This window comes from Melospiza melodia, chromosome 3 (assembly GCF_035770615.1).
Source record: "Melospiza melodia melodia isolate bMelMel2 chromosome 3, bMelMel2.pri, whole genome shotgun sequence".
NCBI classification, from domain to species: Eukaryota; Metazoa; Chordata; class Aves; order Passeriformes; family Passerellidae; genus Melospiza; species Melospiza melodia.
This window is the reverse complement of record NC_086196.1, coordinates 70,580,001-70,594,809: the sequence shown is the minus strand read 5'-3', so window position 1 is coordinate 70,594,809 and position 14,809 is coordinate 70,580,001. Positions and strand designations below refer to the sequence as shown.

General features: G+C 35.5%; 1 protein-coding gene across 1 annotated transcript in view; it reads left to right on the top strand.

The window, feature by feature from the left end:
- The window catches only part of USH2A (usherin), a 374,541-nt gene that overhangs the window by 184,952 nt on the left and 174,780 nt on the right, over positions 1–14,809 (top strand). The window contains 3 exon segments of the mRNA XM_063152181.1: positions 96–267; positions 4,361–4,508; positions 11,269–11,420. Of these exon segments, the coding sequence (XP_063008251.1) occupies positions 96–267; positions 4,361–4,508; positions 11,269–11,420 (472 nt within the window).

The following is a 14,809-nucleotide window of genomic DNA, read 5'->3' as shown; positions in this document are numbered from 1 at the left end:
CTCCATGAAGTCCTCTAAACAAAGCCTTACATTTTTCAGCATGGTCTGAATCTTTATTTGGTCTGGTCATAATCATATTTTTCTTCTATTTGCAGATGGAAAGAACCAGTAGAAGTAAATGGAATCCTAGATCGCTATATAATTTATATGGCCACCAATGAGCAGAATTTTACAAAGTGGAATGTAATCTATAACAGCACAGAACTTTTTCTGGATTTTACTATTCCGCAGCTTTTCCCGGGTACTGAATACCTCATAAAACTAGCTGTAAGTTTTAAAGATGTGTAGTAGAGGTGTAAAATGGTGAAAATGATTCTGACTTTGTTAGCATCTTAATATTTAATGCTTCTTGTGTCCACTTTGTTTAACCTCTTCGTTTTGAAGCTAAGGTGGGTGAGCAAAGTAGGTTTTTTTGTTTCAAAACAGATTCACAAAAATGTGTATGTAATTTAAATACAGGTTTTCTTCAAGGATAAGTTGGATAACTAATAGAGAATTGAGCAGAAATATATGAAATGCTTTTAAAAAAATTCCTTGGACCCAACTTACAAGAAAACATTGAAAGTTTTTAAAAGTGTCAACCTTTCACATTTTGTACTGTATAATTTGTTCTTTCATCCTTTCCTTCTGTATGTAGAAGGAAATAGCAGAGAAGCAGAGTTCAGTGTAGAGCAGCAGTTTGTGTATTCAAAACATTTTAAAAGACATTAGTGTTTTCATTGCATTTCTTTATCATTGGTTTTATTTTGTGATGAAATAGAGCAGCTTCTTCACTAACAAAACAGGAAAATATGTGGATAAAAGGAGAAGATTGTCCCTTGTTTTAAGCACATTGTTCATTTTATAACAATACCTATATAAGGATATTTGCTTTGATAAATGCCATAGAAAAATATTCTGCTCTTGATTATGAATAAATTTACATTTATGTAGACTAGATATGCATTCATTTTTTCTTAACATGCTCTTGAATGTTCTAAATATTATACCACAAAAAATAATCTACCTTCAGGTAATGATAAGGATCTGACTTGAACCTGAAAAAAACCAAGGATATTCAGTCTAATTAAAGCTTAGATTCCTGTTGAAATTAATTCATTTGTGCCTAGATATTTCAGCATAGTAAATTGCTTAGCATATATAATAGCACCTTGTCCGAAACTAAGGCAGTACTTCAACAAGCATTTTATGCCTTGATTTTTTATTTATTCTTTATAAAAGAATTTGTGCTGTCCCTCCCTGTGCCACAGCTTTTTCTCTGCTCCTGCCCAGCTTCTGTGCATGGGGGCAGAAGGAAAGAGCATCAGGGAAGAATTAACAGCTACAGTCCAGAGAGCACCTGGGACTGCTTTTGGTGGCTCTGCCTTGGGATACGAGAGGTGTTGTGTGCATCTTGGCTTTGCTTCATCAGCGTGCACAGATTTCCTAGATGTTACCAAATAAATTTTTAGGAACCATTTCTTCTCTATATTTTATTTTTCAGTCCTTTGTAAATTTTTAATCCTCCTTAATATTTGCATTTAATCAGAAAGTAGCAAAAGATAATTTCTTCTAGTGCAAAGATAACCAGATTTACCTGGATAAAATGCAGTAGTCTGTGATAGTTGAGTTAGAAGATCTAAATGTCCTTGCAGCTTTGAAAATGATAAAAGTGTATGAAATGTTCAATATCTTTGAGGTGCAATAGCTTTCTTAAAACATTTGGGTCCATAATATACAGAACTATTTAGACTGGTTTGAGAGTAATGTACTATTACAGGCTTACAAGTTATGAAGATTAAACATGGCCAAATGTTACTTGTTTATGAAAGGAAAAAACTCTGAATATAAAATAACCCGAACAAAAACCAAATCCACAAAAAAATTCAAATCAAGTATACACTCCTGGAAAAAATTTAATTATTTAGCATTTCATATACTATTTAACTGAATTTCAATAAAACTTAAGAATAAAAATACCCCAAACAATCATCAACAGTGAAAGATGTATCTAAATTGTTCCTCTTTTTTTTTGTTAGAATGAAATATTTCTATCAGTTAGAACCTTTTCCTTGTTTCACAGTTACTATTAACTTTGGTTTGTATCCACTCAAAAATTGGTTTTGGTTTCTGTGTTGAGTTGTCAAAAATTGCATCTTGACCAGTGGAAGCAGAAGCTTCACAAGCGGAACTTTCAACACCTCACAGGCTGTTGCCTTTAACTTTTGTATGAAAGGTTAATGTTGCTACACTGAAGAGATGTAGAAAATATTTCTTTTTGCATGCTGTTACCAGTTTTCAGAATTGATTACTGCCATTTAATATGCAGCAATTTTATTCATAAATGAGTACAATAGGTTTTGTAAGCAAATCTAATGCTTCTTTCCTAAAAGTCAGCCAAGAAGACATAGGGTCATGTCTCCATGGATTAGTGCAAAGGAACTTGCTTTTGTTCTGTTCATGCTCTAAGCTGGGTGAGTGAGAGCCAGGCCAGTCTGAAAGCAAATGGCAAGTTGGAAGGTTGCCTTTAGTAGCCAGGGTGTCACTCTTCTTTGTGACTGAAGTGCTTTTGTGATTGGACTGTTAAGCCAATATCTCCTCAGGATGCTGCAGTGTGGGTAAGCTGGCTCAGGTCCTGGGGGAGTGTTGCTGTGTGGTGTCATTGGATGTGCTTTGCATCTGTCCTTTGGCTGTCCAGTTCCTGCAGTATTTTTGCAAATTTCACCTGAAATCTGTTTCTCAGAGTGACAAAATGGGAACTCAATCTGGGTGGAGATTTTCATGGTTTTGAGAATCACTGGATGTGATAGCCAGATGTCCAGTCCATTTGGATACACTAATCTAAAATCCCCCTACCTAAAATGCAGATGAGCTCTCTTTTGCTGATTTTCATTAGAAGAACCAGAAACTTCATGTCCCAGCAAATTTCAGAGATTCAAAAATTGAACTGTGTGAAATTCAAGAAATAAATGAATGGAAAGGCCGCTGTTATCAAGCCCTTAAATGAAACACTCTCCACTGCTGAAGTAGGCCTGGTGGAAATTAATTAGTTAGTCAGTAAGGAATAAATGAAAAAGAGGCCTTCCAGAACTGCTCTTTTTGGCTTCTTTATGAAGCCAGTGGAAGTGGAATCATTCAAAGATTACTCCGCTTCTCCTGGAAGGATAATTTTCGGAAATATTTTAATTAGCAAAATGCTAATATTTACTTGAGCATCCATCTGAACTGATGGTGGGTTTTGGGTTTTTTAATAAACATTATCGTGTTTAGAGTAAATGCCATTTTTTGGATGTTCCCAAAACTGAGATTGCATTCTATCGTCTTTACTTGGTAGTTCAGACTGAACATGGAGTCATTCCTTAGTTGTATTGGGAATGTAATTTCTAGTGATATCAAAATAATCTTTATGTATAAAAGAGCCTCTTATTTACAAACAATACTTTTTTTTACCCTTGGGGTTAGTATACAGTTTTGGAGGGCATAGGGAATGTGTTTGACTGCTCTCTGATTTGAAAAGCAATGGGGAATGGGAAACTGAAGCTAATCCTTTCAAATAAAATATAACAGATTGAGAGAAACGTTTTGTTCCTGGAGATCTGAAGAGCAAGATTCTTTGCTGATGATCCACTTGTCCACTTTAGTACATGAACAACTTAGAAAAACACAGATAATAATCCCATAAGTTTTATGTATGTCCAAATGTAAATATTTGTTGAATTCGGGTTTTTATTAATTTTATTATTAAACAAAACCCTAAAAATAAGCAATAACCTAACACAAAGATCTTTCAATCCAGTAGCAATATATACATATGTATATATTTGTATGTTTTTTAATGTGTGTAGTCTTGTCATCAGCATTAGTGCAAATAATTGGCAAAGCATCACATGGGCCACAACTGTGTACATGTAAAACTTTAAAAGGCTGTTATATAGAGTGATATGCACTTTTGCCTGCACATTGTATTATTTCATATCCCAAACAAAATACAAAAATTGTGTGGTCAACATTTTGTTCTCTGGCAGCTTAAATACATATTACTTTACTTTATTTTCCATAAACATGTAATAATAAACACTGGTTTATAATAGGGTGGTTTTTCACTATTATAATTGCACATGCTCTGAGTGCTGTTGTGAAGTACAGAAGAATGTTTTAGCTATAGTGTGCCTAAAAACTTAAGTATCATGAGTTATTATACATCCTCTTGTTATTTAAGAAAAAAGGTAAACAAATCTATGCTAAGAAAAGGGTCTTACATGAAAATCACAGGCTTACTAAGTTGAGATGTGGAAGAATAATGAGACTTAGGCAAAAAAAATTGCTAAAATTATTGCTACTACCTTGAAAGGTGTTTATTTGTTCTGATTAATATTTTAAGGCTTGCACTGGAGGTGGGTGTTCTGTAAGCGAAGCCAGCACAGCTATAACAGATGAGAGTACACCAGAAGGGGTTCCTGCTCCAAAAGCCCAGTCATATGCATCTGACTCCTTTAACATCTCCTGGACTAAGCCTGAGTATCCGAATGGTAAGTGAACTCTTTTAGCCTCAAGTTAAAAAGATGATTAGTAAAGGTAAATTAATATTCTAAATGGCAGCTTATATGTGGTGCTTAATTTTTAATGATCATTTTAGCACATAAAATACCTGAGATAGTATCATTGTCTGCAGCTGGGAGATTGTGGTTTTCAGCCCAATGTGCTGTTTCAGTGGCTCAAAAGTGCTCCCTTTTGATAGTTCTTGTGTACTGCATCTCATTGTTCAATGTTTTCCAGGGCAACTGAGCTGAGGAACAGGCATTCTTGGGGAATATCGGTCTAGGATGTTTATTTCACCCTCCAATAAAGCATTAATTTCTTTTACAATAATTGATATGCAATAATAATTAGATTTGTGCTCTGCATGCTCATCATATAGTTGTATTTTTCTATGGCTGTGAAAGTTAAACAATATATTTTCTTTTGTTGAGAAATGTTTTCCATTTTGAAATGTCCGTGTGTAAAACTTCTGGACAAATGTTACTTTTCTAGTGGGGTTGCACGGTATCATTTACCTTGGAATTTGGTCTGATTTTAGCAGTTTAAATCACTGCTACATGCATGATAATAAAATCAGAGTGATGCTATGTAGGAATCACTAAATTTGAAATATCAGAAATGTTTTTCTTTATTGGCTTATGATATTATTTCAATATATAGAATTATTTCTCCCAGTGGTTTCACATAAATTTCATTTTTCCTGCAAGTTTTTTTCCCACATTCAGTTGTGATAAAGCACATCCTACTTGTTCAACTTCACTAAAGACATTTTAAATGATTCCCCCAGAAGTGGTGATTGTGTTCTGTAAGGTCTTACATTAAATTTAGAAAGAAATAAGAATATGTCGCCTGTTAAATAATGTATTTGATAATTTATGGTTCTTTGGAAGTCATTGTGGAAGATTTTGCTTCCTAGTCCCTTAGAAACTTTCTAACTCTGTTTCTAAAATCTCATCAGCATGTGTGGCAAAGGCAAGGAGGCAGGATAAAAGGGAAGGGTAAGGGATGGGAGGAAATGGTGAGGATGGTCATGTATGTGGCTTAGTGCTAAAGTCTGAATAATTTTCCCTGAAATAGGACCTTTTTTTTGTAGTTAGTTTCAGGGCCTGATCTTGTTATCCTTGCATTGTGGAAAAAAATCCAAATCATTTAGAGAGTGCTTTAATGAATCAAGGAAATATAAATATATATGTCCATATACATATTTATACATGCATATTAGCAGCACACATAAAGATCTAGAGTTTAAGAAATAAATTTTAAAAGCTTCCTTTAAAAGAACTAATAGCCAGGATGCATAACTGAATTTGGGTATTGTAGCTTGTTAATACAGCATTTACTGTGTACAGCTTGGCTCTCCTTTTAACTACAATAAACACCTTGCTAGGGAACTGCTGAGGATGTTGGTGCACCCTCAGCAAGTTTGCAGATGTTTCCAAATTGGGTGGGAGTGCAGGGCAGGAAGGCTCTGCAGAGGGACTTGGACAGGCTGGATCAGTGGGCTGAGGCCAATGGTGTGAGGTTCAACAAGGCCCAGCCTGGGTGCTGCCCTTGGGTCACAACAACACCAGGCAGTGCCGCAGGCTGGGAAGCTGCTGAGGGGAAAAGCACCTGGGGGTGCTGGTCAGCAGTGGCTGAGCTGCAAGAGCCGGTGTGTGCCCAGGTGGCCAAGAAAGCCAATGGCATCCTGGCCTGGATCATCACTGGTGTGGCCAGCAGGACCAGGGTGGTGATTGTTCTCCTGTACTCAGCACTGGTGAGGCCACACCTCCAATCCTGTCCTTCGTTCCAGACCTCTCACTATAAAAAAAGACATTGAGGTGCTAGGCTGAGTCCAGAGAAGGGTAACGGGATTGGGTAAGATGCTGGAGTGCAAGTCAGATGAGGGGCAGCTGAGGGAGCTGAGGGTGTTCAGCCTGGAGAAAAGGAGGCTGGGGTGAGATGTTATCTCTCTCTACAGCTGCCTGAAAGGAGGGTGTAGCCAGGTGGGGGTCAGTCTCTTCTCCCAAGGAACAAGCAATAGCACAAGAGGAAATGGCCTCAAGTCATGCCACAGAGGTTCAGATTGTGTATAAGGAAAAATTCCTTCATGAAAAGGGTTCCCAAGCATTGGAACAGGCTGCCCAGGGAAGCAGTTGAGTCACCATCCCTGAAGGTATTTAGAAGATGCAAAGATGTGGGACTTTGGGACATGGTTTAGGGGTGGATTTAGCAGTGCTGGGTTACCAGTTATATGGACTCAATGATCTTCAAGGTCTTTTCCAACCTAAATGATTCTGTGATTTATCTAATAACATATTTTCTCATTCTTCAATTTTCTATTTCCATCCTTTCTCCATTTTCTTGAAAAGAATTTTTAAAAAACTCAACAGCAAATAAGCTCTAAAAGTTTTGACTGAGCAAGTGCTTAATCAGGAAGGTTCACGTTGTTCAGTGACTTTGTTTTGCTTGTTCTCAGCGCATCTTTTGGGCTGCCTTTTGGCCATATCATCTATAATGTCTGTGTCAGTGTTTTAAAACTGTGTAAAAGACTGAAAAATATCATAGTTGAGAAAAATAAAATTTGAGAAAGACCAGCAGAAGGTACTTAGGTACTTTCCCTAAAACTTTCTTTCTTCAGCATTCTACTGGTGCATTCTTTATTTTTATTTTTTTTTCCAAAAGCTTAGAAACTGTTTCGTGCTTTGAACTGAGTTGGATCAAACTTGGTGTGTTTCAGGCTGCTAAGCAGTGCTTTTCAAAAATACTGAGCTTGGCTTTGTTTCAGGTGGAAACCTCAGAATTGCAGATTTGCATATCATAGATTGTCATCTCCTTATTAGATCTCTGGGGCCATTCCTTTCTCTCCTGCCTCCTTTCGTTTGCTCCTGCTTGACAGATGCTACAGTTTATTTCCATGGGCTGAGGAGGCTTATCAGCTTCCAATGGGTGTGTGGGCTGGCTGGGACTTGTCCAGCACAGACTTTGCTATGCCCCAGTGATATATATGGGGTCCAGCTGCTTGCTGTGAATTAGAAAAAAATTAAGGAGACTTAAAATGCTACCCTGGAGGTCAGAGGTGGCAAAAAGGATTAAAGTCTACATGGCTTCTTCTTAAAGATGGCACAATAAAGGGAAAAAAGCTTTGGGGTACACGAACACCTAGGCCTGTGTTTTCCAGTTGTAGATATTGAACTTCAGGGCTATGGTTTTTTATTGAATTTAAGGCTTATTTACATTATATAGAGGGAAAAAATATTCAATGGAAAAATGGGAAATTATACATCTAATTTTCTGTTGAAAGTTGCTTCGGAAATATAGTTTATGTATCAAGTAGAAAAGAGACTTTTGAAAGATGGCATGTTGAATATATTTGAAATATCAACATTTTATTTTGTCTTATTTTCAATCCAGCAATAAAATGGTTGATAGGACACGGCCCAGATTCTGCTACTCTACACATACATATCACATATGTATGTTGGTAATAGGTAGTATAGGCAATATTGACCATTTAGATGAGGGCAGTGTAGGGAGAGGCTTGTGAAATCATGTGTCATCAGATATTCTGCTTTGACCTTTCATTATTCTAGTAGCCTTAATAAACAATGATCTCTTCTTCAGAGCACATCCATATAGTTTGAGATCTGCTATTTTAAAATCCTTGAAAATTTTCCACTGAAAATTTTCCTTAGCTGATCAGTCCTCAAAAACTTCATTTTGTGTTCATGTCATAGATAAAACCAAGTCTAAATCAGGATTGTATCTTCCAAGGCCATGTGGAATTTTAATGGAAAATAGTAGGTATAGTAAAAACTGATTTATAAAATTATTCAGTGAACTAAGCCAGTACTTGTTCTTGCAAATCCTTGTGCTTATGAGAGACGACTGGTGTTTGTAGTCAGTGAAATTGATGTAGGTGAAAGTATGTTTGCTTAAGATTTGACCTGTAGATTGCACCTTAAGAGTAAAGTGCTTGTAGTACTTTGGATTCAAAACCTCTTTAGTGTCTTGAATATCATTGACACATTATATGGTCTCACCCAGAGAGGGGAAAGGAGCAAGAAGAAGATTTTATAACTTCAGTTTAAGTTTAATTTGCATTTTTGGATTTCTTTTCAATGGTGAAACGTAATTGTAGTATAGATGATAGAGATTTTGTCTTCAGTGAAATCAAGATTTGACCTAGCTGCCTAGACTTCAAAACTATGAAGAAACTGCATCTCTTCATAGTGACCACGTGTTGCTCAGGAAGCCTTGTAAATCACAAAAATGTCCTATGGTCTTAAATATTTTATGCATGGCAAACTTCAGCAGCATCTAGCAAGTCTCAGGAAGTTTGTTAACTTTGGGCTAACTTTAAACTTTTTCTCTGTATGTTTTGGAAGCCTATACCGGTGAAACAGGGAAGCAGAATTACTCATCCCTCGTGAAAATAGTTACTGCCTAATTTAGAAAAATGGCTTCATATCTCAAAAATGGACTATTAGGTCATTTTTTTCTGAAATGTACTTTTTTTCCTTTCTTTTCATACTGTAGTTTTCTCCATCAGTGTCCTACATGGCAAAGGCAGAAGTAAAAACAAGAGGTAATGGATGAGATTTTTGGAGACTGTTGTTCTCTGACTGTACTGGGAGAACTAACAAAAGGTCACAGAGCTGAGCAACAAACTGCTTCTCAAGTGGGGATGCTGCACAGTGCTGTGGCTTTAGGAACTCTCTAAAACATTAATGCCAAGTGACCTGACTATGATTCATGTTGTTACCCTAAGTATTAAAATGAATTAATAGTGATTTATTAGGCACTGATCTGGGCTCTCTGGTGACCAGTGACAGGAACAGCATAAAGGTGTCTCAGGAGATTTAGGTTGGAGATAGGAAAAGGTTCCTTGCCCAGAGGGTGTTTGGCCACTGGAAGAGGCTCCCCAGAGAAGTGGTCACAGCAGCAGCCTGACAGAGTTCAGGAAGTGTTTGTACAATGCTCTCAGGCACATGGTGTGATTCTTGGGGTTATCCTGTTGGTCCCTTCCAGCACAGGTGGTTTTAAGATTCTATTCTATTGTACCTTAAAGGGGTTAGTGCAACAGGTATAGTAGGTGCTTAGAGTTATCTCAGTGTTTGGCATTTTTTCCCTGTAAAACACATCCTTAATGCCAGCATTCACATTTTTCCTCTGAGAGGAACAAAATAGCTTAAAGTATATACCCACATATATAAGACTTGTTTATTTATTGTAGGAAAAATATCAACCATTCATGTTATTGCTTCACAATCAACTAGGCACAGAAAGACAAGGGATTTTTGCTTTAGAAACCTTGTCAAATGTGGTAAGATTGATAGTGTGAGATTTTCCAGGACCTCCTCCTGCACATCTCTGCTGTCTGAGCTGAGTTTAGCCTCTCACTTTTCTAGAAGAGAAAGGAATTGGAGTGTGTGAATCACTTTACCATACCCAGATCTTTAGCATATAAATCTGTTGAAGTGGAACTCTTCAAAGCTCAGCTGAAACAGTTGTGTGTACACTTTTATTTATAATGCACTTTTCTGTTTTGTGGAGGGGAAAATTTTTTTTTTCAATTTCACATTGAATCTTCCTCAATATAGTTTCAAAAAATTAATTTTTAAGGGAAGGAATGGTGAACTGAGCTATAGTTTTACAATAGGTTTTGTTTTTATAATGGAAGGATTAGAAGGCATCCTCTGAACTAAAATCACTTCAAATGAATCCTATAACTTTGCATTATTTGGCTTAAGATTTCTCACTGAAATAACTTTTAAAAAGGGAGATTATTCAGAAGTAAGAAAGATGGCAGAATAACCCTGAGAAAAAGTACTGCTATGCATGCTCAGTTTCCAAAGTCTAAGAAAATCTGTAAAACTGAGTTTTTAGTTCATTAAATTCAAAACACTCTACAGGGTTTGTTATCCTACAATGTACCTTTGGAGGATCAGTTTTAGAATTCATTATAAATGCAATAAGCAATCACTTGCAGCTTTAGTTAGTAATAGCCAGTTGTACAAGAATGACCATTCTTTCCTCTGTCTAAAAATCTTGCTAATGTTTGAGTTTCCAAAGATGTTTTCTTTCTGTAGATTAAATAAGCAAGGAGTAGTTTACTTCAGGAGTTTTTCTACATATTGAGAAGGAAACAGTAATCATTATTATTTTGTCATTTCATTAAGAAAAGTGGGTAAAATTTTTCAACCACCCTACTCCTACCCCAAATTAATGAAGTATGTAGTTGGTTAGCAAAGCACTGAAAATTTGAAGTAATTGTCATGAAGAATGAGTATGAAAAAGGTGTTTTGTGTGACAAAATTATTTGTTACTAATTCATTGTAGTTATAGCACTGAGCTGTCCTTCTACTTTTGGATTATTTTGAAGATTTTGTTTCTAAGTCTGAGGCTGTTAAGATGTGAGATGGTTTTTTGTATTGTTTGAAAAGCCATATGCAGAGTGGACTCTAAACCAGAATTATCTCAGTTTCCCTCATTCCAAGGTGGTGTTGGCAGCCACTCAGAAGCAAGTTTGTTAAGGGGTAATCTTTGGAATAGTGAAATTGTTTAAAGAGATGCAGTGCACTTGTGAGGTTTGCAATAGTTAAAGATGGGAGAGTATGTTTCGTTTATCTGCCCAGTCATGCTAAACAATATCTGCTCAATTGTAAACAGTTTGAAATACTACTACTACTGCCTTAGTGTCTGTAGCATTTTTTTTCTTCTAAATTCTGTAGTTTTTTGGTTACTAAGTGCTCTCACATTGTTTTATAGGTATTATTACTAGCTATGGATTATACATGGATGGTGTTCTGCTGCAGAATTCATCACAGCTAAGTTGTTATGCTTATGGGCTTGCTCCTTGGAGTCTGCATTCCTTCAGAGTCCAGGCATGTACTGCAAAAGGTTGTGCTTTAGGTCCACTGGTGAGTACCTTAATTTACATTCTGGGAATGTAATAAATGTCAGATGACAGCGAATATCAGAGTAAATGGTGATGATTCACTCTGGGCAGTACTAACCCATCTGGCAAAATGTGACATTTAAAAAAAAATCCTGTTTAAGAGCTGCTAAAGATTCAATAGGTCATTGTTAGGCACCATTCCAAAGTAGAACGTAGGTACTGTGAGGGAAGACAAAAACGGAGGCGGAAACACACATTATTGAAATTAAATGGAGTTAATATGTTTGAAAGGTGCAGGTGTGCTTTAGCCAGATTTACAAGGAGGTATATAAAGAAAGAGTTACTGTTCCAGTAATGAGCAAATTTCTAGCTGCTGGACCGAAAGGACTAAAGTTAATTTGAGAATTGCAGAAGCTAGAAGTGGCAACAGGAGCAAGGAAAATATGGTAATTCATAAATCTTTTGAATGCAAATATGTGATCAAAATATTATATTTGACAGATTTTAGCAGTCTTGTGTAACACCCCATTTTTTCAGGATTTGAGAATACAGGAATATTAAATTTGACAAATTTGTGAAAAATAGACCTCCTGAGGCTTTTTTATTTTGTTAAAGGTTTTTGGATATATAGCTGAACTGATATATCTAGTATGATTTCAAAGTATAGCTGATGAATAACTAGAATCCTATCTACTGTGCTTGGTTTTGTTTTCAAGCATGGCTGAGAAAGAGGCCTGTGTTTATTCTGAGATTTAACTTTTTGTTTAATTCATCTTTATTTTTAGGCTTCTAAATTTGATTTTAAAAAAAGAGGGAAGAAAAAAGAGGTTTGGGAGGGTTTTGTGTTTTTCTTTCTATTTTTTCTATCACAATTTATTTTTTATCAGGAAAGAACTTCCAGGCTTTATTTTTATGATGTAATTTGTTAGTCACATTTCCAATTTTATTTCCAAGATTGCTTTTGTTCAAATGCCAGTAATGTTTTCTCTCTGCAGAAAACAACTAGACTTTATAACCATTAAACATTTTGTAGCTTGCTCTACTTTGAAGAATATTTATTCTTAAAAGCTTGAATGGCTTTTTGCCAGTTTTTCTTGTACATTTTTTACAACTTCACATATACCCCAAAAGCAAACTTTGTTTTAAGGTACTTGATGTGCAATAACCCAATCCCTTGTGTTGGTAGTGATGCTTAAGACAACTCATTACCAAACTTTGCATACAGATGAAAGATGTAAGTTTTCAGTACTACTGTCCTATCAAATAGGCATCAAAAGGATAGAAGAGAACACCAGTAGTTACAGTTTAAAAAATATTTTTAGTAGTCTTTTTTGACATTTCCACTGAAATACAGACTGGTAATTTGACTTTTGGAACAATTCAAAGGGCTTGCTGTAGCTGATACTCATCTGCATCTCATGATCAGTACACAAACTTTTCCAGAGCCAGTGATCCATCTCGAATCACAGAAATTGAAGTACGTCTTGATTTAGGCTCACCTAAGTGCTGCCAGGAAGTTAAAGCACTGGATCTTCATTTGATTTTTAAAAAAAGATTTTCATGTCAATTACAGAGTAAATCCAATACCTAAAAAAAGGAGAAGAAAAAAAGAGAAACCCAGTGTTTTGCTTCTGCTCTAAATAGTATGGGAAACATTTCCCAGCAGTAAACTGATATGCTTCCAGCTATTTTTGTTGCTGATCTTGTGCTTAATGTGCCCTAATTGATCAGGGAACATCATGTGACATTCCCCTAAATATGGAATTTGTCCACCTTATATTCCTGAAGGTGTCTGTGAAGATCTTAATTAATTATGAGAGCATTAGCTGTTATTCTGTTTCAAAACCATGGTTTTGTTCAGGTTAGGTAGTACTTGTTTGACTTCTTTCCTGTGACTATGATTTATTTTTAGGTGAGATGCAAATTGTTAAGTAAATTAAAAAAGGCTGCATTTTAATCTCTTCCTATTACACCCAAGATAGTGCTTTTGTCTGTTTTAATTGTTTGAGTGCTTTGTCCCTAGAGGGAAAAAAATTTTTATTTAGGGCAAGTGTAACCTGTAATAGATTCTTCGGAAAAATTGAAGAGAACTCAAATTATGCTAGTTTTGAGATGTGTTACCTCTTGTAAATGTCTTATAAATAAGTAGAAATGTTCAACACTGAATATGTCGCATCTCAACCCACTGCTATTAAATTTAAATTTCAGGGTTTTAGTAATATGTATGCTTGTACTTTTCCCAATATTATTATCCTATTCTATGATTTCTATGTTTTGGTGTCACTTATATGATACAAGAGTCTTTTTTTATTAAGTTATTAGTAAATACGTCTGAAAATACCATGGGGTGGTGTAAAATAATATTTAGAAAAATAAGTGTGAAAAAGATTTTCTGTGCCATATGTTTATATAGCACATCTTAAAAAAAAGCTGAAGACATAATACAGCTGCTGCAACCGTTTAGGATATGATACAGATTGCTACAAATTTATATTATTTAAAGATTTTTAAAAATCTTTTTCAGTAGAAAAACATAATTATTATTAATTTCTTCACATTTTTCGTGTTTCTGATTGGAGCACCAGTATTTAGGAGCACTTTATGGGAAATTACTTTGTTTAGAAAGCACAGTTTAGTCAAGTCCTTCCATAAGGATGTTTTTGACTAAAATACCCAAATAATCAATGTGGCAGTGATCCAATAAATCTATGAAGTACTTGTTTATCTTTAAGCATGTGCTTTATCCTGTTGGCTTTACTGCAACTTATCACTTACTTTCAATATAAGAAAGTGTATAAATAGAGAAGCACGTATGGAGGTATTGATGCACATGGCACTTGTAAACAGTAGGCTGTCCAATCTTTACATCTGAAAAGTATAACATTCATGTTTCAAGGACAGAGAAAATATGTTTGGTTATTTAGATGACAGAGCAGGTGTGGCAGATTAAAAATAGCATTTATTAGCACTCCCAAGAACCTGCCGCTGAGAGGCACTTACAGAGGTGTGAAACCATCTTATACCTTAGAAAACACCAAATAAATAATGTAGCAGAAACAAAATTGTCGCCATAAATAACATAATAACAAATTACTTTGTTCCATAGCACTGAATTTTTACTACAAGTTGTGAAATTTCAATAGTAAATATCTGTAATATTTAGTAAGTATTTATTTAGTTCTATGAGAAATCTTTCATATTCAGTTCATTATCCCACTCTTTAATATTTTATTTTCTCTTAAAGATTTCCTTTTTATTGCAACTTAATTTTATTAGGTGAATGTGAAAGTTAATTTAGGGAGCAGCCAATATTCCAGAAAGGAATTTTTGTCTGTTAAATATCTGTAATAATTTACTGCAGTGTTTAAATGCATGTTCCTTGCAGTTGCTTTTTAAACACAGAAAGAGAAA